This window comes from Pomacea canaliculata, linkage group LG6, assembly GCF_003073045.1.
Source record: "Pomacea canaliculata isolate SZHN2017 linkage group LG6, ASM307304v1, whole genome shotgun sequence".
NCBI classification, from domain to species: domain Eukaryota; kingdom Metazoa; phylum Mollusca; class Gastropoda; order Architaenioglossa; family Ampullariidae; genus Pomacea; species Pomacea canaliculata.
In genome coordinates, this window is record NC_037595.1 from 10,378,553 (window position 1) to 10,397,403 (window position 18,851).

General features: G+C 36.0%; 1 protein-coding gene across 2 annotated transcripts; it reads right to left on the reverse strand.

Moving 5' to 3' along the window:
• Positions 1-2,935: 2,935 nt before the first annotated feature.
• LOC112567342 (radixin-like) lies at positions 2,936-17,319 on the reverse strand. 2 transcript variants are annotated; one of them, XM_025244015.1, is made up of 15 exons: positions 17,169-17,319; positions 16,355-16,446; positions 12,536-12,619; positions 12,090-12,185; positions 11,739-11,843; positions 11,144-11,301; positions 10,471-10,554; positions 10,111-10,257; positions 9,076-9,172; positions 8,756-8,919; positions 8,440-8,549; positions 7,910-8,070; positions 6,925-7,204; positions 6,565-6,668; positions 2,936-6,295 (listed from the first exon to the last, which is right to left on the reverse strand). In XM_025244015.1, exons 2-15 carry the CDS (start codon positions 16,364-16,366, stop codon positions 6,131-6,133), a joined length of 1,767 nt encoding a protein of 588 aa, XP_025099800.1. In that variant the 5' UTR covers positions 16,367-16,446; positions 17,169-17,319; the 3' UTR covers positions 2,936-6,130. The 2 variants fall into 2 exon arrangements, with proteins under 2 accessions (XP_025099800.1, XP_025099801.1); XM_025244016.1 differs by having other exon boundaries at positions 17,109-17,220.
• Between the last annotated feature and the right edge of the window lie 1,532 nt (positions 17,320-18,851).

Below are 18,851 nucleotides of genomic sequence, written 5' to 3' on the forward strand. Positions count from 1 at the left end.
AGCTGGTCATTTGTCGATTTAAAAAAATGGGTAAAGGCGACCCTAGGATCGTACATGTTAAGTCATCTCTTATTTCAGCTCCAGCTTTTGTGAGAGGGGTGCATGCCTCTCTATTACTGGACAAGTAGGTACACACGTTTAACCAAGATGGACAAAATCATTTAAGAACGGCCATTACTTTCTCCAAACGTGCCGATCCATATCTCTCTATATATAGTCTGTGCACTTACTGTTTCGGGAGCCATTCGCTCCCCAAACTTGTCGCATGTTTAGACGCCCGTACATGTTTCATAGTGGTAATTAAAGTCTCTCTCTCACACATACATATTTACAAAATTGGCAGAAGACCGTCAGATATATTTGCCAAGTCTTTTTGGGGCATGGCATTAATTGTATCTTTATGTGGTGCAATCATGCAGTCTTGTTCGTGATCTGTGCCAGATAAATTACCAACCTAAACCCCGACTTATGAAGAAACTCGTCTCTACTTCTGCACACATACACCCATTACCATACTCAGTTTAACGTATATAGTTATGCTGCTAGTTCATGCTTTAAATACATATATTTAAATAAACTCCAAGTTAATCCTGTGGTCAGTGTATTTTTTTCCTTCGTTTCCTTTTCTTTTAAAGAAAGGTTGATGTAACATTTCACAATTTGGGGATTTTTTTCTATGACGCAGGGTGCTACAAGTTTGATCCATTACCGTCATTTTTCCTCATTTACTAACCACTCACATGTAAACAACTTGTGTTCAAGTAGGGATGTAGATCCTAGTGCACTTGTCCTAATGTTTGCAGTCTATATTATGTCACTGAATGAAATGTAGATATTGACAATTGAATCGTAAACACATCATATATTAGGAAAATAGATTACAATTACAAGGGGCTCGGAGAAGTCGTTTGTCCTAGGGCCTGTGCTGGCTCTTAATGGCCCTGATAGGTACTTATGTAGTCAGTTTACAATTGAGTGCCATGAATTACCCATCACTTGATTTTTATGTCATGGGTCACATTATTTGTAAATATACTTTTTTTCTATGGCTATTTGCTGTTTCTCCCCACCTCCTTTTCATACTTCATTTTCCTGTTGTTGTTTTACTGTGTGTTTGTTGCATTTGATTGCTTCCCTGAAAAGTGTGTGCTCTTGAGCCCGTATGTAAAAGCACTTTGAGCCTAGCTCTGGAGATGAAGCGCTATATAAATACCTGCGGTAGTATTGCTTGTTTAAAACTATTTTAATTTCTCTGGTCTCTCTCTCACTTTGATTTACTGTTAAGTAATGTTATGACTACCCTTTTACTTAAGCAATATCACTTTCTTGTGGTGATATATAATTTCTGTCGCTGACACAACATTATACATAACTTATCAATCTCTTGCATCTGGTTTCCAGGGGTACAGTGCAACTGTTACCTTAAGATTTTTCTTTCATCCACTAATGGTGTCTGTGTTCAGTTCTTCATTTTGCCATCTTGCTTTGGTTTTTGACTTTACAGGATTATAAGCCTCCTTCACTGACACTTTTAACTTTTCCATCATTGTAGAGGGTAATGTTGGTACATTAGGGTTAGGGATGCCTCTAATGCAGGGCAGGCAAAGTTTTCTCTTTGCGGGTCAGCCTCAAAATTCTAAGCTATGTGGCAGGCCAGTAAATTACCTAAATCCCAAGCCAGGTGACTAAACAACTTAGTGATAATGGAATAGATGACATGAGTACATTGTACTCATGTACAATGGCACTCACTGAATTATTATGTAAAACTGTTTGAAAAAAAAATTTTAAACAAGCCTTTCCTTTGAAGGCAGCCCTTCCCCAGCCCCACTGATACTTTCTAACATCAGACATAACAGCTGTATTATTTGTTGTCTTTGTTAGAATGTTACGGACTGCTGATTTATATTTTAACGCTGTTGTATTTGAAACTAAATTTTTATCAAATTAACCTAGGCTGAATTTAAAAAAACAACAAAATGCACTTCACATTTTGACAGATGAGCCGGTCCAAAGACATCTGAAGGGGGGTATTTTGCCCACCCCTGCTCTAAAGCCTGATGCATGCAAGTTTCTGTGAGGATGTATGTGGTTCTCAATCCTTGTGTGCAGGGCATCTGTGCAACTGCTAACTTGGAACAAACTTCTGGGATGTGTCTTCATTTCTGTGCCTTAGCTACAAAGGTTCAACAAGAATGTAGAAGCCATATATATTTTGATGGTGTTTATCCTATTTTCAACATGAGTATTGCTACACTAACAGGGTTTACAAATCTATTTGCTTTTGAGACCAGAGATATTTTCTTCTTTGTAGTGCTTAGAGCCTGCCTTTGATGGTAAAGCGTCATTGTGGAGTTTATTATTATATGATATATTGATGTAATGAACAGGTCATTTGTGTTCATTGAGTACATAATGCATTTACCATTGAAAAGGAAGAAGAAAATATTATTCAACTACCACAAAGAAAACAAAAAGCAGTGCCACCTAATCAGATTCCAAACGAATATGTTCAAATTATAGAATGCTTAAAAGTAGTTTTTTTTTACTAGAGTCCTAATTAAAAATACTTCCCATGATTATCTTCTTTTAATAAAATTTAGGTAATTGAAAAACCATTTTCCAGTGAATGTAGACTGTAACACTAAGGCAATAGGCGATAAATTCAATTGTCTATTTAATTGTAAAAACAACTTGACCATCATAAAAATTATTTATTATATTCACAACACAAATGCCTTTGTTTATGAGTTATGATTTACTGTTTGCTTCGCTGATAGCATGGTTTCACCAAACATGCACCAATGCCTAAGTTATCTTTACTTTCTCTGTAACTTCCCGTTTTCTCCCATTCATAAAATGTAGATATTATGGGCTCTTCTGACTCCCTAAGAAATATTGCTGCAGCCAAAACAAAAATTACCAAACTCACCTATTGTTAAAAACTGTTTATTGCCAATCATGTGGTTAACATAATTATGAAAATCTGCAAGACGTACAGAGAAATGTTAAAAAAAAAAAAAAACCAAACTAAAAACTTAAGTGTTAACAGTGAACCTGTGACTGGTAGGCACCTCTGCTATGATGGCAGCTCTTCTCACCAACACACTTTCACTGTATCCACTAAAACCGCACATAATCTCATCTTTACCATATACATATATATTTATATATTTTGTATGTGTGTGTATATATACTTTATGTACAAATTCAAAAGTACTGAAATCTGCCCATAAACTGAATCTTGCATTCTTTTTTGCCACATCAACCAATTTGGCTATCAATTATATGAGCCTTGTCTCTTCATGTCGCTTTACGAATTTGCTCTCATGAAATTTTGACCAGCTATTGTCCTAGGGTGGGGAGAAAGGTACTGCTGAAGTAATTGCAAGGGTGATCAAGGAAGAAAGCATGTACAGGTTAAGTAATGTACTCTCATTATGAACAAAGGGGCATCATTGCTGCTTTGTGAAAAACTCAACTGATTAATCTTAAGCAAGTGTCAGCATGTTTAGAATCATGGTTGAAAGCAGCAGCGAGATTAGGACAATGCATAAATTTGGAAAACATGCATAAAAAAATTATCTACATATACATTGAAAGCATAACCCTACCCCAAACTGGAGTCAACTAGTTTTATGTACCTGCTTTCAGCACTTTTCTGGTATACTAAAACAGAACCAAGATCGCAAAAAACAAAAAAAAACTAGTGGATAATATTTATAAACTATCATTCCAGTGTACTTCAAGTTACATTTTCTGGCATGTCAGCAAGCTTTAAGGTGACCATTTTCTTTCTGCACTACATTTGCAAACTTAAGTATTCCCAAATACAATGCCCATCTTCTGCTACAGAGAAATAATATTTCCCATTCTGATTATCAATTTTTAAAAGTGCGCTCTTACATCCATTCTTTTTATCGGAAACAGAACAGTTATCCAAATCAAAGTGTAAATGGTAAATAATTTACAAGAACCACATAGATCTGACAAGAACACTGACCCATTCAAACCATCAAAGATTCACTCACAGTATGAACCAAGCCCACGCAGCACCACAGTTCAGTACAAATATTTAATCTTTAGTCTTGGGGAGGAAAGCAGTTCCCTATCATGTAACGTGTGCATTCATTTAAGACTAGCGGGAAGGTTTGTGGCAAAATGAAATGATGGGGAAAGTGAAAGGCGATAAAAGAAATTTTCCCTGAAGTTAGAATGGACTAAAATTGAATCAAGCACTCTTTAACATTGTGAACTGTAGATGAGAGAAAGCTTAATAATTTCCAATGATGGAGACTGATTAGCAAAAAGCAAATAAAAACATATTTGATCATTACAATTGCTGGGATTTGTGCCAGCAGATTTTATGCAAGAGATACCCAGTTTACTACTATCAAATAATGCGTTAAAGAACTTTTTTTTAAGATGGTCCCCAGTTTAGGAATTCTGTTCCCCAAATAAGAGTGTCTGACCTATTATGGTACACTTAACTATAAACATATCAAGCGGGTGTAAAACATTGCATAGTCCACACTGATAAGTGTATCATATTTTATAATTCCAATGAAGTCTAATTTTAGTTAGCAGGTAATGACAGTTATAATAAATGCATCTGCCTGTCTCCTGATAACATTTGTTCCAACATAGTTTGGACAGAAAAGCTTTATGACCATTAAACATAAAAAGAGGAGTCTTCTTCTGAAGGAATTATAGCAAGACAAGAAACTGTGAAAAAGCCAACATTTTTCATAAGTATGCTTTGTTTCTAACTCATTCTCAATTTTCCTCTCCTTGCAGTCTGTTGGGCTGCAAGGATCCTTTCACATTCTTCTGAGAATACACAGCTTTACTTGTTTTAAAGTAAACTTAAAACGTGCTTTTAAAAATAATTTTGGCACAAATTAAATGTTTTCTTCTTTTTTTTTTAGGATAATGCAAGGAGTAAATTTATTTTAAACAAGTTATGTCCATCTGGGTTTATTAAAAAAGCACAAATGCTTAATTGTCAGAAGCAGCAAGAACTGCTCAAGTGTCAACGTGCAACAATACTGATAAAAGGCCTAAGCAATCAGGGTAGAGGATCAGTATGTGTACGATGTCAACATATTTCCTGAAATCTAGTAAGGGATCAAAACTGTTCCAGAAAGTTTTATTTAAGATAGGATGGGCTGTTTTAGGTAATAGAGGCAAAACCCTGCTGGCACACCGAAAAAAAAAGAAGAAAATATAGGAGCTTTTCAGAACATTCATTGGCATGGTCATGCATAATTCGGAGACATAACCCTATGCATGGAGGACTTAATTTTATTTTAAACTAGAAAATTAAAACATACATAATTTTTTTTTTAGGATGGGGGTAGATGATACACTTAATATAGATGACACAGTGGAACAGTAAGGTAGCCCTCCTACAATCCACGATTGTGGCAATAGCTGAGGCAGAAAACAAACTAGACAAAGTATAAATGGCTTCTTAAAAAAAAAAAAAAATAAAAAGGGCCAACGTACAGAAGGGTAACCGACTGTTGAGAAATAAGCTTGAGTAGTGTTTATCCAACAGATTTACAAGTCCAGGTCTAAGAAGCAGATGCACACTATGACTCAGGTCTGGAAGAAGTCTTTTGAACCCTACAATTGGGGGACTGCTGGCCATCAAGCAAAGAGCAATCAGATTCCACATATTCACATTTTAAATTTATGAAGGAAATTACAACCCTTTGCTTTGCTTATGCCAATGGATTCTGCAACTGAGCCATAAGAAATAAAACACATGCACTCAACTAACCCTTTCTGATTTTTGTGCTTAGGTTCCAGCAGCAAAGGTTAAGGTGGGGATAGCAGATAACCTATTTAGAAGGCAATGGTCCTGCTGTAGGCTTTTAAAGCATCATATCTCTGTGGACAGTCAGTGGTGCAAATGCATAAAGAAGTCCTGGACATACTATAACCCAGTCCATTTCGTTTCTTAACTTTTTAGTGGCAAAAATCAGCAAAAAGTCCAAATCTTCTGCACGGAAATTATCTAGAAGTCAGTTGTGTCTTTGCTTCAGCATTCAAGTAGATAAGCCGTATGTCCCATCTTACCACTGTGGACAGCAATGAGCAGAAAGGCATAACATAGTTAACAATCTCACAATGCTTCAAACTCATCAACACGACGCTTAGTGTTGCCCTGTCTGATCTGTCTCAGAGTCTTGTACTTGTCCCTTCCCTGTCGCACATTCTCTTCGTGAAGTTCGTCATTCTTGGTGACGACGGTGGCCAGTCGTTCCACTGCCAGGTCAGCCTTCAGCATCTGTCAGAACATTTTATCTGTACTGAATTGCTCAGACAAGCAGAAGCTCATGTAAAACAAATTTCTGACACCACTCCCACTTCACTCTGCATGAGATAATGGTGATGGTGGTAGCGGGGATTATGTGCATATTAATATAGATCTATATGCGTAAATCCTTGCATGCATCTATAAATTGGAGTAATCATCAATTACCACACTGATTTACATTCCAATTTGGCTTTTGCCTGACAACTGCTCTTCCATCCTTTGTGAAAATTGCTGCTTACCTCCAGCTGAGACTGAAGACGCTTGTTTTTCTCAGTTTCAGTTATGCGTGATTCTTCTGGTCTGGGCAAAGAAGCAGCATTCTCTTCCACCTGAAGATCAGCCGCTGCAGAAATAAAGAATTCATATCATGTAATATGTTCACAGTCAAACCTCACATGATATAAATAATGACTGTATTAAACAAATGAGAACAAAGTCAACATTACAAAAAAACTATATAAATATGCAGAAGACTAATTCAGCAGATTTGTACTATCATAACACAGGAAATTTTAACAGATTACAAATTGGAAAAGAAGAAATTGACAACTCTTAATAAAAATTTTAAAGTCTGCATTAAGAGTACACAGAATTCTTACCATATTCACTCTGCTGGCACTCATCTTCATTCTCGTCATTCTCATCATGAGCGGCATTGATCTCCGAGCGAATGTGAAGTTGAGCCTCCAGTTTTTCAGTCAGCTCCTGTTCACGCAAAGATTTTTCAATCTGCACCCTGGACAATTCTTGCTCCTTCATTTCTGCTTCACGTCGAGCTGCTTCAAGTTCTGAGTGAAGCTCTGATACATGACTCTCTTTGACTTCAATGTCTACCAGCTTCTCCTGAAGTGACTTCTGAGCTGTTTCAAGTTCTACAGCCTATGGAAATAACATCCATTGTGCAGTTAAAACACTGTGCTATGTCCTATACTAGGTCTAAAGATATTCCTCCCCAAGAGATAGTCTTATTTAACTTTGATGGTCAAGATTATGCTGATGACAAAATCTGCAAAGCAGCGCAGTCTGCTTTTCAGTTTTCTTGTGTGGCTTTAGCAAAAGCAGTATACTGATATATCTAAGTCGGAACAACAAATTATGATGATTTTCCCTTCAAAAAAAAAAAAATAAATTAAAATCTAATCAATCTGAACCCATCACAATCTTGCTCTGTAAATAATCTCATATTATCTTTTACATGTTCTGTTCCTTATCTACTTTACAGACCACTAAATTTCAGGTAGTAGATCTGTAATGCAAGTAACAGCAATAATCTGTGTTGAAGTGCTGCTACAGTATTTATGCTGATGCAGGGTCAAGCTTAATAAAATTCTTTGCTCCTCGGTGAAAGTTTTGTTGGAATCCCACAAAGCCACTGTCTAGAATAATCTTTGGTAGTGTATTGCACATTGTGTGTCCTTTTTAAAAACTCCCTGGAGGTCAGAATTATAAAGGACGTTTCCTGCATAACTTTGAATGTGGAGGGAGGGGGGGGGAATCACAAATGCAATGACACCAACAATTATTGTAATTTAAAAAAGGTCTGTAATTTTCCCTGTTAACAAACTGAGCTGCCAGCCTACATACCAAGCGCTGCCTTTCTGACTGCTCCATCTCATGAGAGCGTTCCATCTCAAGACGCAGTTCCTCTGCTCGTCTCCTTTCTGCTTCCAACTCTTCACGTAAAGTCATCAGTTCAGCCATGCGCTCATCCTTTTCTCTAATACGTGCTTGAAGCTCATGCATGTCTGAAGCAAAAAAGCCATAGGTGAAAAGAGAATGTTGACATGTAAGAAGATTACATCTGATGTAAAAGATCACAATGAACCAAGATAGTAAATACAAAAGTTTAAGTCAGTCAAAATCAATTATCATCTAGCCAATAGGAAAGAGGTAGACTACAGATTTAAAAACAAATCCACTACAGTTAGCACAAAATTTAACCTTATTCTGCTTTCCATGCACTTAGAAGATCTTAAAGTCAAATTACAAGTTTGGAATCAATATCGTCAAAATTTGAGTTTAAACATGTATGTCAAGGAACAATGGTATTAAGCAATATAAATAATTGGCTGATCTGATTTTCATTCTACTTTTCTAGTTTTCTTGTCAGTTACCTCTGCTTGTGCGCTCCTGCTCTTCCTGCATTCTACGCAGCTTGTCTTCTAGCTCCTTTCGTATCCGCTCAGACTCCAGTGCCTCATGGCGCATTCTTTCCAGCTGCGCCCTAAGAACCAAATCAGACTTGATATTAATTTTCAAATTCTGCTAAACAAAAATATATTTAACTCTAAGTTTAGAACCCGACCCATTCATAAAAATAAATGTTATTAACAGAAGTCATTTATACACTAAAATATTTTATCAGTCTGCACTGAAGATTAAAACTAAGTAAAAGGGCAGATTTTACTGTTGTTACCACTAATAATGTACCTTTCTTGCTGCTTAGCCAGTTTCTCTTCACGAGCCTGGGCCTTCATCTGCTGAACTTCAATGGTGTCTGGCTTGCGACGCCTCATGTAGAGTTCATGGTTGCCCATGCAAAGTGCCAGGATACGTTTGTTGATTCTCAGACGAGGAGCATAAAACACAAAGTCCTAACAAGAAAACACTGAAGTTGCAAAAAAGGTGATGGTGCAAGATGGTCATTACAACTACTGCTTAATTTCTGATAGCTCAATAATTATCCTTAAGATACCACATGGTGTTAGACATTATGCATGCAAATTAAATATGGATAACACAATACTCACAGGAGCCTTCTTGTCAATGGGCTTGATAACGAACTTCTTATCATTAAATGATATGTTTCTGATCTCACTCCAGGGAAAACCGATTTTGGGTGTCAACCTGTTATGGCAGGAAAAGTTCCAATGATGTTTTCGGGTTCTTTATTATTCTACATTAATACTTCAAACACTTTCAGCATTAAATTTTTGGGTAGCTTGATTTTACATTTTTCTCTGACAATGTTAACTCAATTCTGATGGCTCACTTTATCTTAAAAATAATTCCAACATTACAAATATCACCAATTTATCAGTCTTTTTAAAGAATAATTCAAGAACAAAATTCCTGCTTTATCTTAACAAAGTAACTTAAAAGTAACTCTTTGATTTGCTTTGATACCACACTATTAAACTCTTTCATCACATTACAACTGAGAATAGCATCATTTACAAAGTTTTAAGTGATTATGTTTAGATGAAAAGTAATTATTAACATCTGTACAACATTTTCATCACCAAACTATATATTTGCATCAAAAACTACAAATTACAGATGCTTGTTTCTTTTTTGCAGCATTTTTCTTCAACAGGAAATAGATTTCAAAGGAAGTCACTCTATTAACAACTGATCTCACTTGTCAATATATATAGATGCTTATTTTCTTATACAATCATTCTCAAGTAAAAAAATTAAAAAGATTAGAATAGTATCAATATGTTGTGACTCAGTAACAACTGAATTAATATTCTGTCTTCTCTCACAATGTCAGTCAAATGATGAAAATAACAATTTTACATGTATATCTACCAGGTTTAGGGCATTCTTTCCAATGCAAAACTGATCATTTGCCTCAGGAATAAAGCACATTGATTTCAAACATTTTAGCCAAGGATTGCTTAGTAATATAATTTATGCAGTTTGGCAAAAGCACTTTTTTTTCAAAGTAAACTTCTGTAGAATGTGTTTTACCAAAACATGATTCAGTTCACTTAAAGAAGGTATTTTACAAATTGTGAACACTGTAAGGGGAATAACAACACAAATTTGTAACTTCTTACCTGTCATCTTTTTCATAGACATTTAGACCAAGTGCATCCACACCTAGAAGAAGGTCTGTTCCTCTTTTGTTCTTAATATCAAAGTAATTAACACCATACATCTCCAAGTCCTGTGCAATCTTCAGGTACTCCATCATGGCATCATCTCTGAAATATTATAAAATCCATAAAATATTCTTTTTGACATTGTCATGCAGCCACCAGGAATGAAACTAAAATTTTTGCAGACTTCTTCTACTATCAACATTCAATCCACATTTTGGAATCCTCCTAATTTAGGTTGGGGGAAAGAGGAAAGGAGGAAGTGGAGAAGTAACAGTGGGGTGGCATCTATAACATGAAGACCATCAAGACTTTTACCTCATCATGGCCTTGTGCTCTCCCCACCAGCTCTTAATGCGCTCCTCCCATTGGTCTTTTGACAACTTGTGTTGATCGTACACACTGTACAGACAAAATTTTTAACCCTTCAATACAAGTCATACAGCATATGCACACTATAATAATTAGAGCAGTTAGGAATCTTTCTGTTAAGACAAGGAAAGATTATTGCATAAAGCATCTGGGACGATGAGACAGAATGTACTCAATTATGCACCAGTTTGCAAACAGAAAGCAGTCTCCAGATGAGATAGCCTTAATCCCCAAATACACCACAGTGATCACACAATATTTAAATTTACACATGCATGCATATACATACACTTGGATGCACACATGCATGGTCCCATCTACCCATTTGCCTATCTACCAATACATGTGACACTCAATGTCATCTGGCAAAGGCAAAGAACCTGAGATAATCAGTTCCTTCAAAAGGATCTTAAACAGGTAAAGACATCAAATGCAATGATTGCCATATAATTGTGTTCATTAATATCATTTATGAATGCATGTTAAAAAAAAACCCCACCCTCTAATGATCACATTAAAGAACTTGCAACAGGGGTGAAAATATCCTTTGACATTATAAATTGCAAGGACGGAACACATTTTATAATAAATGAAAATCAGAAGCAATGAGATGACTTACCGCTGTGGAAGAAGTCTGTCACTAGTAAGATTATGGTCAGTACTGTAATCACCATATTTGGCCTGACATGCATATGATGCCAACAGGACAGCTGTCTCAGGAGGGCAATAGATTTCATCACTGAGAATACCATCCTTCACTTGCAAGAAGAACATGCGCTGAAATAAATGTTTCACACTTTTAAGTCTAAGACAAGCTAAGCAAATTCTGGAAGCTGTGGTAAGGTTTATAAAAGTTATGAAATCTTGTTGCAGTGAAAGAACTGTCAATAAATGATCTGATGTAAATCTTTATTAGAGGATCAGAATACCAGACACAAATAAAACACCACCAATATTAATCACACTAAAACCTCTGGGAGAGTAAATGGGTGAAAATTATTAGTAAGGCATTTTGTTTCTTACTATTAAAAATAAAAAAGAAACAAAAAAAATTATAAAAAAACACAACAACTAAACATTGGCAGATATTTAAATTTTTTTAAACTTAAAAACACACTATGCACAAACCATTTTAGTTGCCATCTATTAAAAATGGCAACATTAGCCTAAAAAATAATCTGTACACACACATATTTTCCCCCCTTCAACAATACCTGTGTAATTTCCTGAATGAGCTCTTCAGAGACATCTTCAGGATAAAACTTGGCTCGAAACTTGAACTGCAATGGTGTCTCTTTTCTCACATCTTGGCTCAGAACCTATGATTGAGTCATAACATCTTTTTAATAGTCAACTGTGTACATGGCTAAATTTCAGTTGCAAAGAACTTCATAAAATATTCATTGCACCACAAAAATTACATGAAACACAGCTACTTTCACAAATGTCCAATACTGAAGAGATGTCTATGATGATTAGATCATAATTAAAAGGATACATGGGACAAGAAAAGGAGTTAAGAAACATTAACCAAAAGATTTATGCTACAAAAATACAAAATTCACCTTTTTGTTGAGCTTCAACCAAGTAGAGTAACCTTTGCTATCCAAATACTGCAGCCCAAAGAACCAGATTTCTCGAAGACCAATGGTCTTTACAACCTAAGTAAAAACAATTTAAATAAGGAATAAATGCTGCATAAATACATTTCAACCTATATTATTTTTCTGAATACTTGAATTTCTTATGAAGAATGATGATAAAACATGAAATTATTAACATCAATTATTTGATATAATCTGTGCATACCACTTAACACAAAGCAGAAGACTTGCATGTCTTATGATAAATGATTAACACTGACAACTTAGATGTCTCTTTTTCACTTTTCCTTTTCATGGAGTTGTATGTTAAACTAGCACTAAACAGATGTCCAACATGCTGAAATACAAAGAATACACATGGATTCGGACGAACAAATAAGTATCATTATGACAGCAATTTCACTCACCTGATCAAAAAGCTGTTTTCCAGTAGTGTTGGGCTGGATAGCAAACTCCAGTTCCGCGTCCATGGTGGTAACGCGTACATTGACCTGTCACAGAAAAACATAGGCTCTACTATCCAGGTACCTTTCAAATTTAACATCTGCTATAAACATATACACAAAAGCAGTAGAATGAATAGTCTTAAAATTTTAAATGGTATGATTCGTGAACTTAATGAGGGGATTTACAACATATGACCAAAGGATTTTTGGTTATTGTGCAGTGAAACAATGGAACTCTTTCCCTTTCAATATCCGCCACCTACCCACAATTGAATCCTTAGATGTGCACTGAAAACACACCTCTTCTGTAAACATTACTCCTAACAACCTTTCCCATAATGTTAGTCCTTTTGCACACCCTTCCTTTTGCAATATGTTACTCTCAGCTCTTGTTTTTGTTATTTGGTTCCTCATTGTGCTTTCTGCATTTGATTTTATTCTTCGTTTAGTATGGTTGTTTATTTTTTTTACAGTTCATATCTTACTTGTTTGTTTTTTTTCCCCTCGTATGCTGTCCATGCTTCATTTTTGTTTAAGCACTAAGAGCATGCTTCTTAGGAGTGTGAGCATGCGCTTTACAAATTTTGCATTTATTATTATTTAATGATGATGAGGAAACTGAGTGCCACGTTATAGTAAATACAATTCTTACGCAAGAAGTTAAAACAAACAAACAAAATTAGCAAAATGCTGATTAAGCACAAGTCTTGCGGTAAATCCTAAATTACTACAAGGACACAAGACAGTAGAAAACCATGTTTGCGATAAGCTTTCAGCAAGTATTACGATTTCTATTAAATTGTTTTTTTCTGTTTGCAGAGTGCAACCCAAACCATGCTTAATTTCAAAATATCTAGCCTTATAGTCTCACCTAAACATTTTATTTATGTATAAGTCATATTTTGAGAATGTCATTAGTGGTTCTCGTTCTTCATTAACACCTGCTTCTAAAACATTTGTTAATTCGTGTTTGCATTTAACAAACCTGAGAGCTTAATGCTATATCCAAATCTTAATAAAACCATTAGAAGACATTCTAACTGAGAAAGAACAAAATAATGTAACTATGAAATACCACCTTTGAATGCTTTCACAGAAGAAAATGCTGAAACTACAAAGAATTATTACTGCTACCTCATACACTGTAATTTAGTTAGATTTCCTTGCCATATTTATTGACAGGACCTAAATTATATCCAGATAAGAACATAATCCATGGGTAATTTTTGCTATAGATTTCTCAGTAGCCTTTTTTTTAAACCTTTCCTTAAACTAAGCAGTTTTAAAATAATCTGTGGTCAGGATGGACTACAGCTATTATGTAAATGGCAAAAATCAAGTAAAATGAAACTCAGCACCACACTAGTAATTCAGTACAAATAATATTACAAATTTTACCACTTAATTTTAATTACTACTTTATCTTCTTTCAAGGCCAATAATCTTCCTTCTTTTTAAAGACTAAGCATTTTATTCACAGGAAGTTTGTGAGAAGATGCCTACATTTTTATTGCAAAGCATCCTCAAGGATTGTCACTTTAACCAAGAAGAGAAATCAGAATAGTAAACAGTTATGATTAAGACATCCTCTGCTCAATACTTTTCCAATATGCAGAAGTATGAAAATTGAGATCATAATACTAGCTTGTAGAAATTTTTTTTTAAACTTAACAGTTCAGAGTTTCTTGTTTATCTACCAGCTTTTTCAACCGAGTCATATGTTAAGCATACAGTATAGAGCAGACATGTCTCGAGATACATCACTTACCTTCTCTTTAATCACAATTACCCACAATGTCACATTTTTAAATTAAAAAAAACTTCCTTTCTAACATTTATCTCAAACTTCTACCCTTTTCTTTGAAAAAGCATGAATGATCAAGTGAATCACCAATTTTCAAGTCAAAATACCTTTCAACAAATCCAACATGGAAAACAACATTCATTTTTAAAGCACAATACTTTACATAATTGCATAAGATATTCCCATGGCTGGTTTAGAGAAATGCAAAACATGAACTGATCCTGATACTTAAACTTTAGTTGGGTACAGTGGATCACTATTAGCACAACTATGGCATCCCATCTGGTGACAGTCTTTTCTATTTCTGGCCATTCCCCAAAACTTTTAAGTGCAAAGTGAATACATCATCAGAAAAGTTTCAATTCATGTCATCAAGCACTGCTGTTTGTTGACATAACCCATGTCCACAACCCATGGATAAACAGAAACAGTTCTCCCTGCTGCCATCTATGACTCATTTGGGCACAAACCACATGTGCAAGGCAACTTCTCACCATCTTTACTCCCCCACTCCTTTCACCATCCACCCCTATGTCTGGGCTGGCTGGTCTCTCCTCCCCACCTCATCACATAGGCAAGCACTTGCACATAGTGCTGATAAGGTACAATTTTATTTGCCAACATTTGCCGCCCACTCTACATCAGTACATCCACATGCCTGGCAACTAAGGTGTTCCAGTAGTAAGTTAACAAAATAAAAAACATTAAAGCACTGGCATAAGAAAAGTCACCAGTTTGAAACAATCTGTTTTTTCTTCTTTTTAGTTGATAATATTTTCCAATTACATTTCAAGTTCAGGAATACTTTATTTGTAGACAATTCAATGTTTAATGGATTCTGAACAAGTCCAAATTATATCATTATTGAAGTGCAAATGAAGATAAATTTTTTTGTTTCATGAATATTAGATGATAGGCTGAAAGGAAGGAAGAATATTGGATGGAAGACTGAAGGACAGAATAACTGAAGCAAATATATCCTCTTCAGAAAGTCACAAAAAAGTATTATGCTAGTATCTCAATGAATATGGGTAAAGCTTTAGCACAGGTTATAATGTTGAACACAATGAAGACTGTGAATAAGGTCTGCAGATCTATTCCTTCAATTTTTCACGACAGTGAATATTAAGTATCATTAGAACTTATAAGCAAGACCACTAAAGTTACCACAAACCATTTCTGTATACATTCCCTATGAGTTAAAAGCAAAGCTACCGAAATTTATACAAATCTTTTTTATTTTCTGCAAAATATAACTAAAAGATTTGAATTGTTACTCCAGCATTATGAGCAACTACTACTGTGTGCCCCCTTCCTTCCCCCTGCCCTGTGCATAAATTTGTTAATTTCTTAAAAAAAAAAGATAATCTAAATAATTAAACACAAACACCTGTAAAGATTATACTAATCTATAATAAAATAATAATTTAATGTTAACAAAATTTCGGTTAATGCTAAGGAATATAAGGCATGGGGTTTTTCATTAATAATGCCTCTTAGTAACCTTGAACACATTTTCTACTTAATGTTTTGATTGCATATTTTTGAAAAGTTAACAGATGAAAGTGTATAATTATACATCAAAATAAAATCCTGTAATAAATCATTATTGATAAAAATGGCAGTTCCCTTATATGACTGCTGAGGAATTCACAATGTCCACAAATTCCTTTCCTTATATGGATACATTGTACAAATGCTGGAAATTTGGTTTACAGCTGTACTTTTGTCATTATGGACCCTTTATGGAGTGCAAAAACTGCATCTTTCACTGTACCAGCAAATATATAGTCATTAACATAGCTGTCTTATTTTGCTGGAATACTGCATAGTTTCTAACAAAGTAATTATTCAAAGATATATTTGCTGCTGTTTAAATGTGGTGTTTCAATACAGGTGATTTAACAGTCTGTAATTAAACTATATTAGTAATGTGACCCCAAACATATGTGAGAAAATAAAATTTATAACCCTACCGGCTTCGGCATGGCGCTGGTTTTCGCTGCACCACTCGACAGCAATCAACTTGTATAATCCTTTACTGCCTCCTGCTTAGTGCGCTCCTCGCCTAAAAATGAAGAAAATTTAACCGTGGGTGAAATCAGAGATTAAAAAAAGAAATGCGCTGGGAGTGTTCTGCTTCCGCGAACTTGTAGGGCTTATCGCCCACGTACAGTAAAAAAAACAACTTCTTGTGAAGCGAGTTGTGCCCGTGGGCACCGCCTTCTTTTTTCCGGTCGAAAACAAACTCTTCTAAAGAAAATCTGGTGTGCTGTTTAGAACAAGTGCATCACTGAAATTGTGCTCTCCTTCGATTAACTAGAAGTGTTGGTCAAGTCTCAACCAGAAAAAAAAAAAACAGCCGGCTCCTAACAGATGCAAAACTTGCACTGGGGCGGTTACCTCTTGTCTGAATGATTCATGGATCTGACACTACAGGGCAGCTCCCGAACCACGACACATTGCGACGTTAACCTCGCCTTTGAAATAAACTACAGAACTGTGACATGAAATCTAAGCTCGAAAACTGCAGTTCTAACTAAAGTGTCATAAACAATTACAATTCCCAGTCGTAAAAATTAAGAACTGATGCACAAGTGCTCAGGTTTTCTTGCTTGGCTCAATGACGGGCAGTGGCACTCATGACAAGTTTACTTACTTAAAGATGATCGAAATAAACTTAAGAAAAAAGTCACAATTTCATATAAACAATCGACAGAATAAGCTTACTTTGAACATTACACAATTTTTCTGCTTATGAGATGAGTATTGACTTCATATTTCACTTACGTCCACTCTGTCGCTTACAAATACAGTATTGCCCGAGAACCGGTCCTCCAAAATGGCCGCTATTGGGTGGGGACTTATTGAGAGATCCCTCTAGCGAACAATTTCAAGCCTCGTTTCGACTACAGACTACTTCCGTTGGATGATACACTTTTCCTCTATGCATGATTTATCCTGGTTGATTGAAAATAACATCACTGCAAAGAATTGGGGGCTTTGGTAAGGCTTTTTTTCAGAAATGTATTCAATCTAAATCAGTTGTTCTTTCGGTTCATTCTAATAAATTTATTTTGGGTTGTCATTTATAGTCGTCATGTCGTCTGCTACAGTTAAACTTGAATAGTGTCAAAACAGTAGACCGCGGAGTATTCTAGTTGGATTTTATCATGTGCCACATGGGCAACGGCACACTATTTATACAAGTAGATTAATGCTAAACACGTCTTTCAAGTGTCTGAATTTGTCAGGTTGTTCCACTTGCCATCGAGTGTCTCCATATTTTACACAGCTTGTCGCCGTAGTTCTCTCTCTCTCCCTCCTCTGTACGTGTGTGCGTGCGCGTTCCTGCTCGCGGGTGATACAGATAATCCTTGAAAACACAGTTGATAGTCTGAAAATCGGCAGATCTTCATGCCTTTATGCCTCTCATTCTCGATCAACGATCATTTAGCTCAGTTAAAGGTCTGTAATGTGAACCTCTTTGGATGATTAAAATCGATCCTATATATATGTGGGACGCAGCATGGCCAGGTGGTCAATATGTTATTCTAAAGGTGGACCCAGAGAACTGAGGATCGCACGCTATCACGCACACTCGCAATGAAAGGGTTTTTTTGGGGAGAGGGTAAAAGGAGGAATATGTACGCCAACACGACCGTTAATAATACATTTCTACTGATCTTCAGTATAATTATATCTATAATGGTTGTCAACCTTTTCTCTTAATTATACATAAATAATAATATTATCCCACTTTCAAGTTTTAAAAAAGTGACCGTGCACTTGTACTTGGAGGTATGATGATGGGACAGGATCAATGGACGTCTTTTATCATTCCTACCACCCGCGTACACACAGGACCACAACAGTCAGAGAAATGGGTGGTCTTAGAGTAACAGACATTGACAGTAATTAAGGAGCTCGTGACACCATTTTCCTGCTTCACCGCGGCACCAACGACGCAACCTCTCAAATATGATCGTCGACAGATGTTTCAAAGCAACCCATCTTGCAGCCTATTTTTGCAGTCCCCTCTTCGTAGATCTTTTCTTGTTTCCCCTTCCCTCCCATCTCAGTTTTCAGCACTAGCCGAGCGTTGAGACGTGGGCCTGCAAGCAGCGAATAAAGGTTAAAGTTCATCCCCTGGTGTAAAGTGGAAACGGCGGGAGAAGGCGCCAGCACTTTGGTGAGCGGCGAAGAGTCGACTAAGAGCTGTTCTGGCGCGGTCGTAACATCTTCTGTCTTGCTTGGTCATAGACACGAGCTTGTCCGTGAGTGAAGTTAGAATTCGTATTTTTAAAACCCTGCCAGAGTTCACGCTGCTTTTCGAATGAATGGGCGAAGCTCCGTTTGAGAATATATATATAACCAAAATAAGCGTGATCCCACCCCTCTGCCTGAGAACACGTAGAAGGAAGTAAATTTATCGTTTGCATTAGAGGAAATAAAGTATCTTAGTATCTACTC

Excerpts from the sequence above, each read along its gene's own strand:
- LOC112567342 (XM_025244015.1), bottom strand. Across the intron at positions 8,550-8,755 it reads CTGGCTAAGCAGCAAGAAAG|GGCGCAGCTGGAAAGAATGC; the intron begins GTACATTATTAG and ends TTTGGTTCTTAG. Across the intron at positions 6,296-6,564 it reads GTCTTCAGTCTCAGCTGGAG|ATGCTGAAGGCTGACCTGGC; the intron begins GTAAGCAGCAAT and ends ATGTTCTGACAG.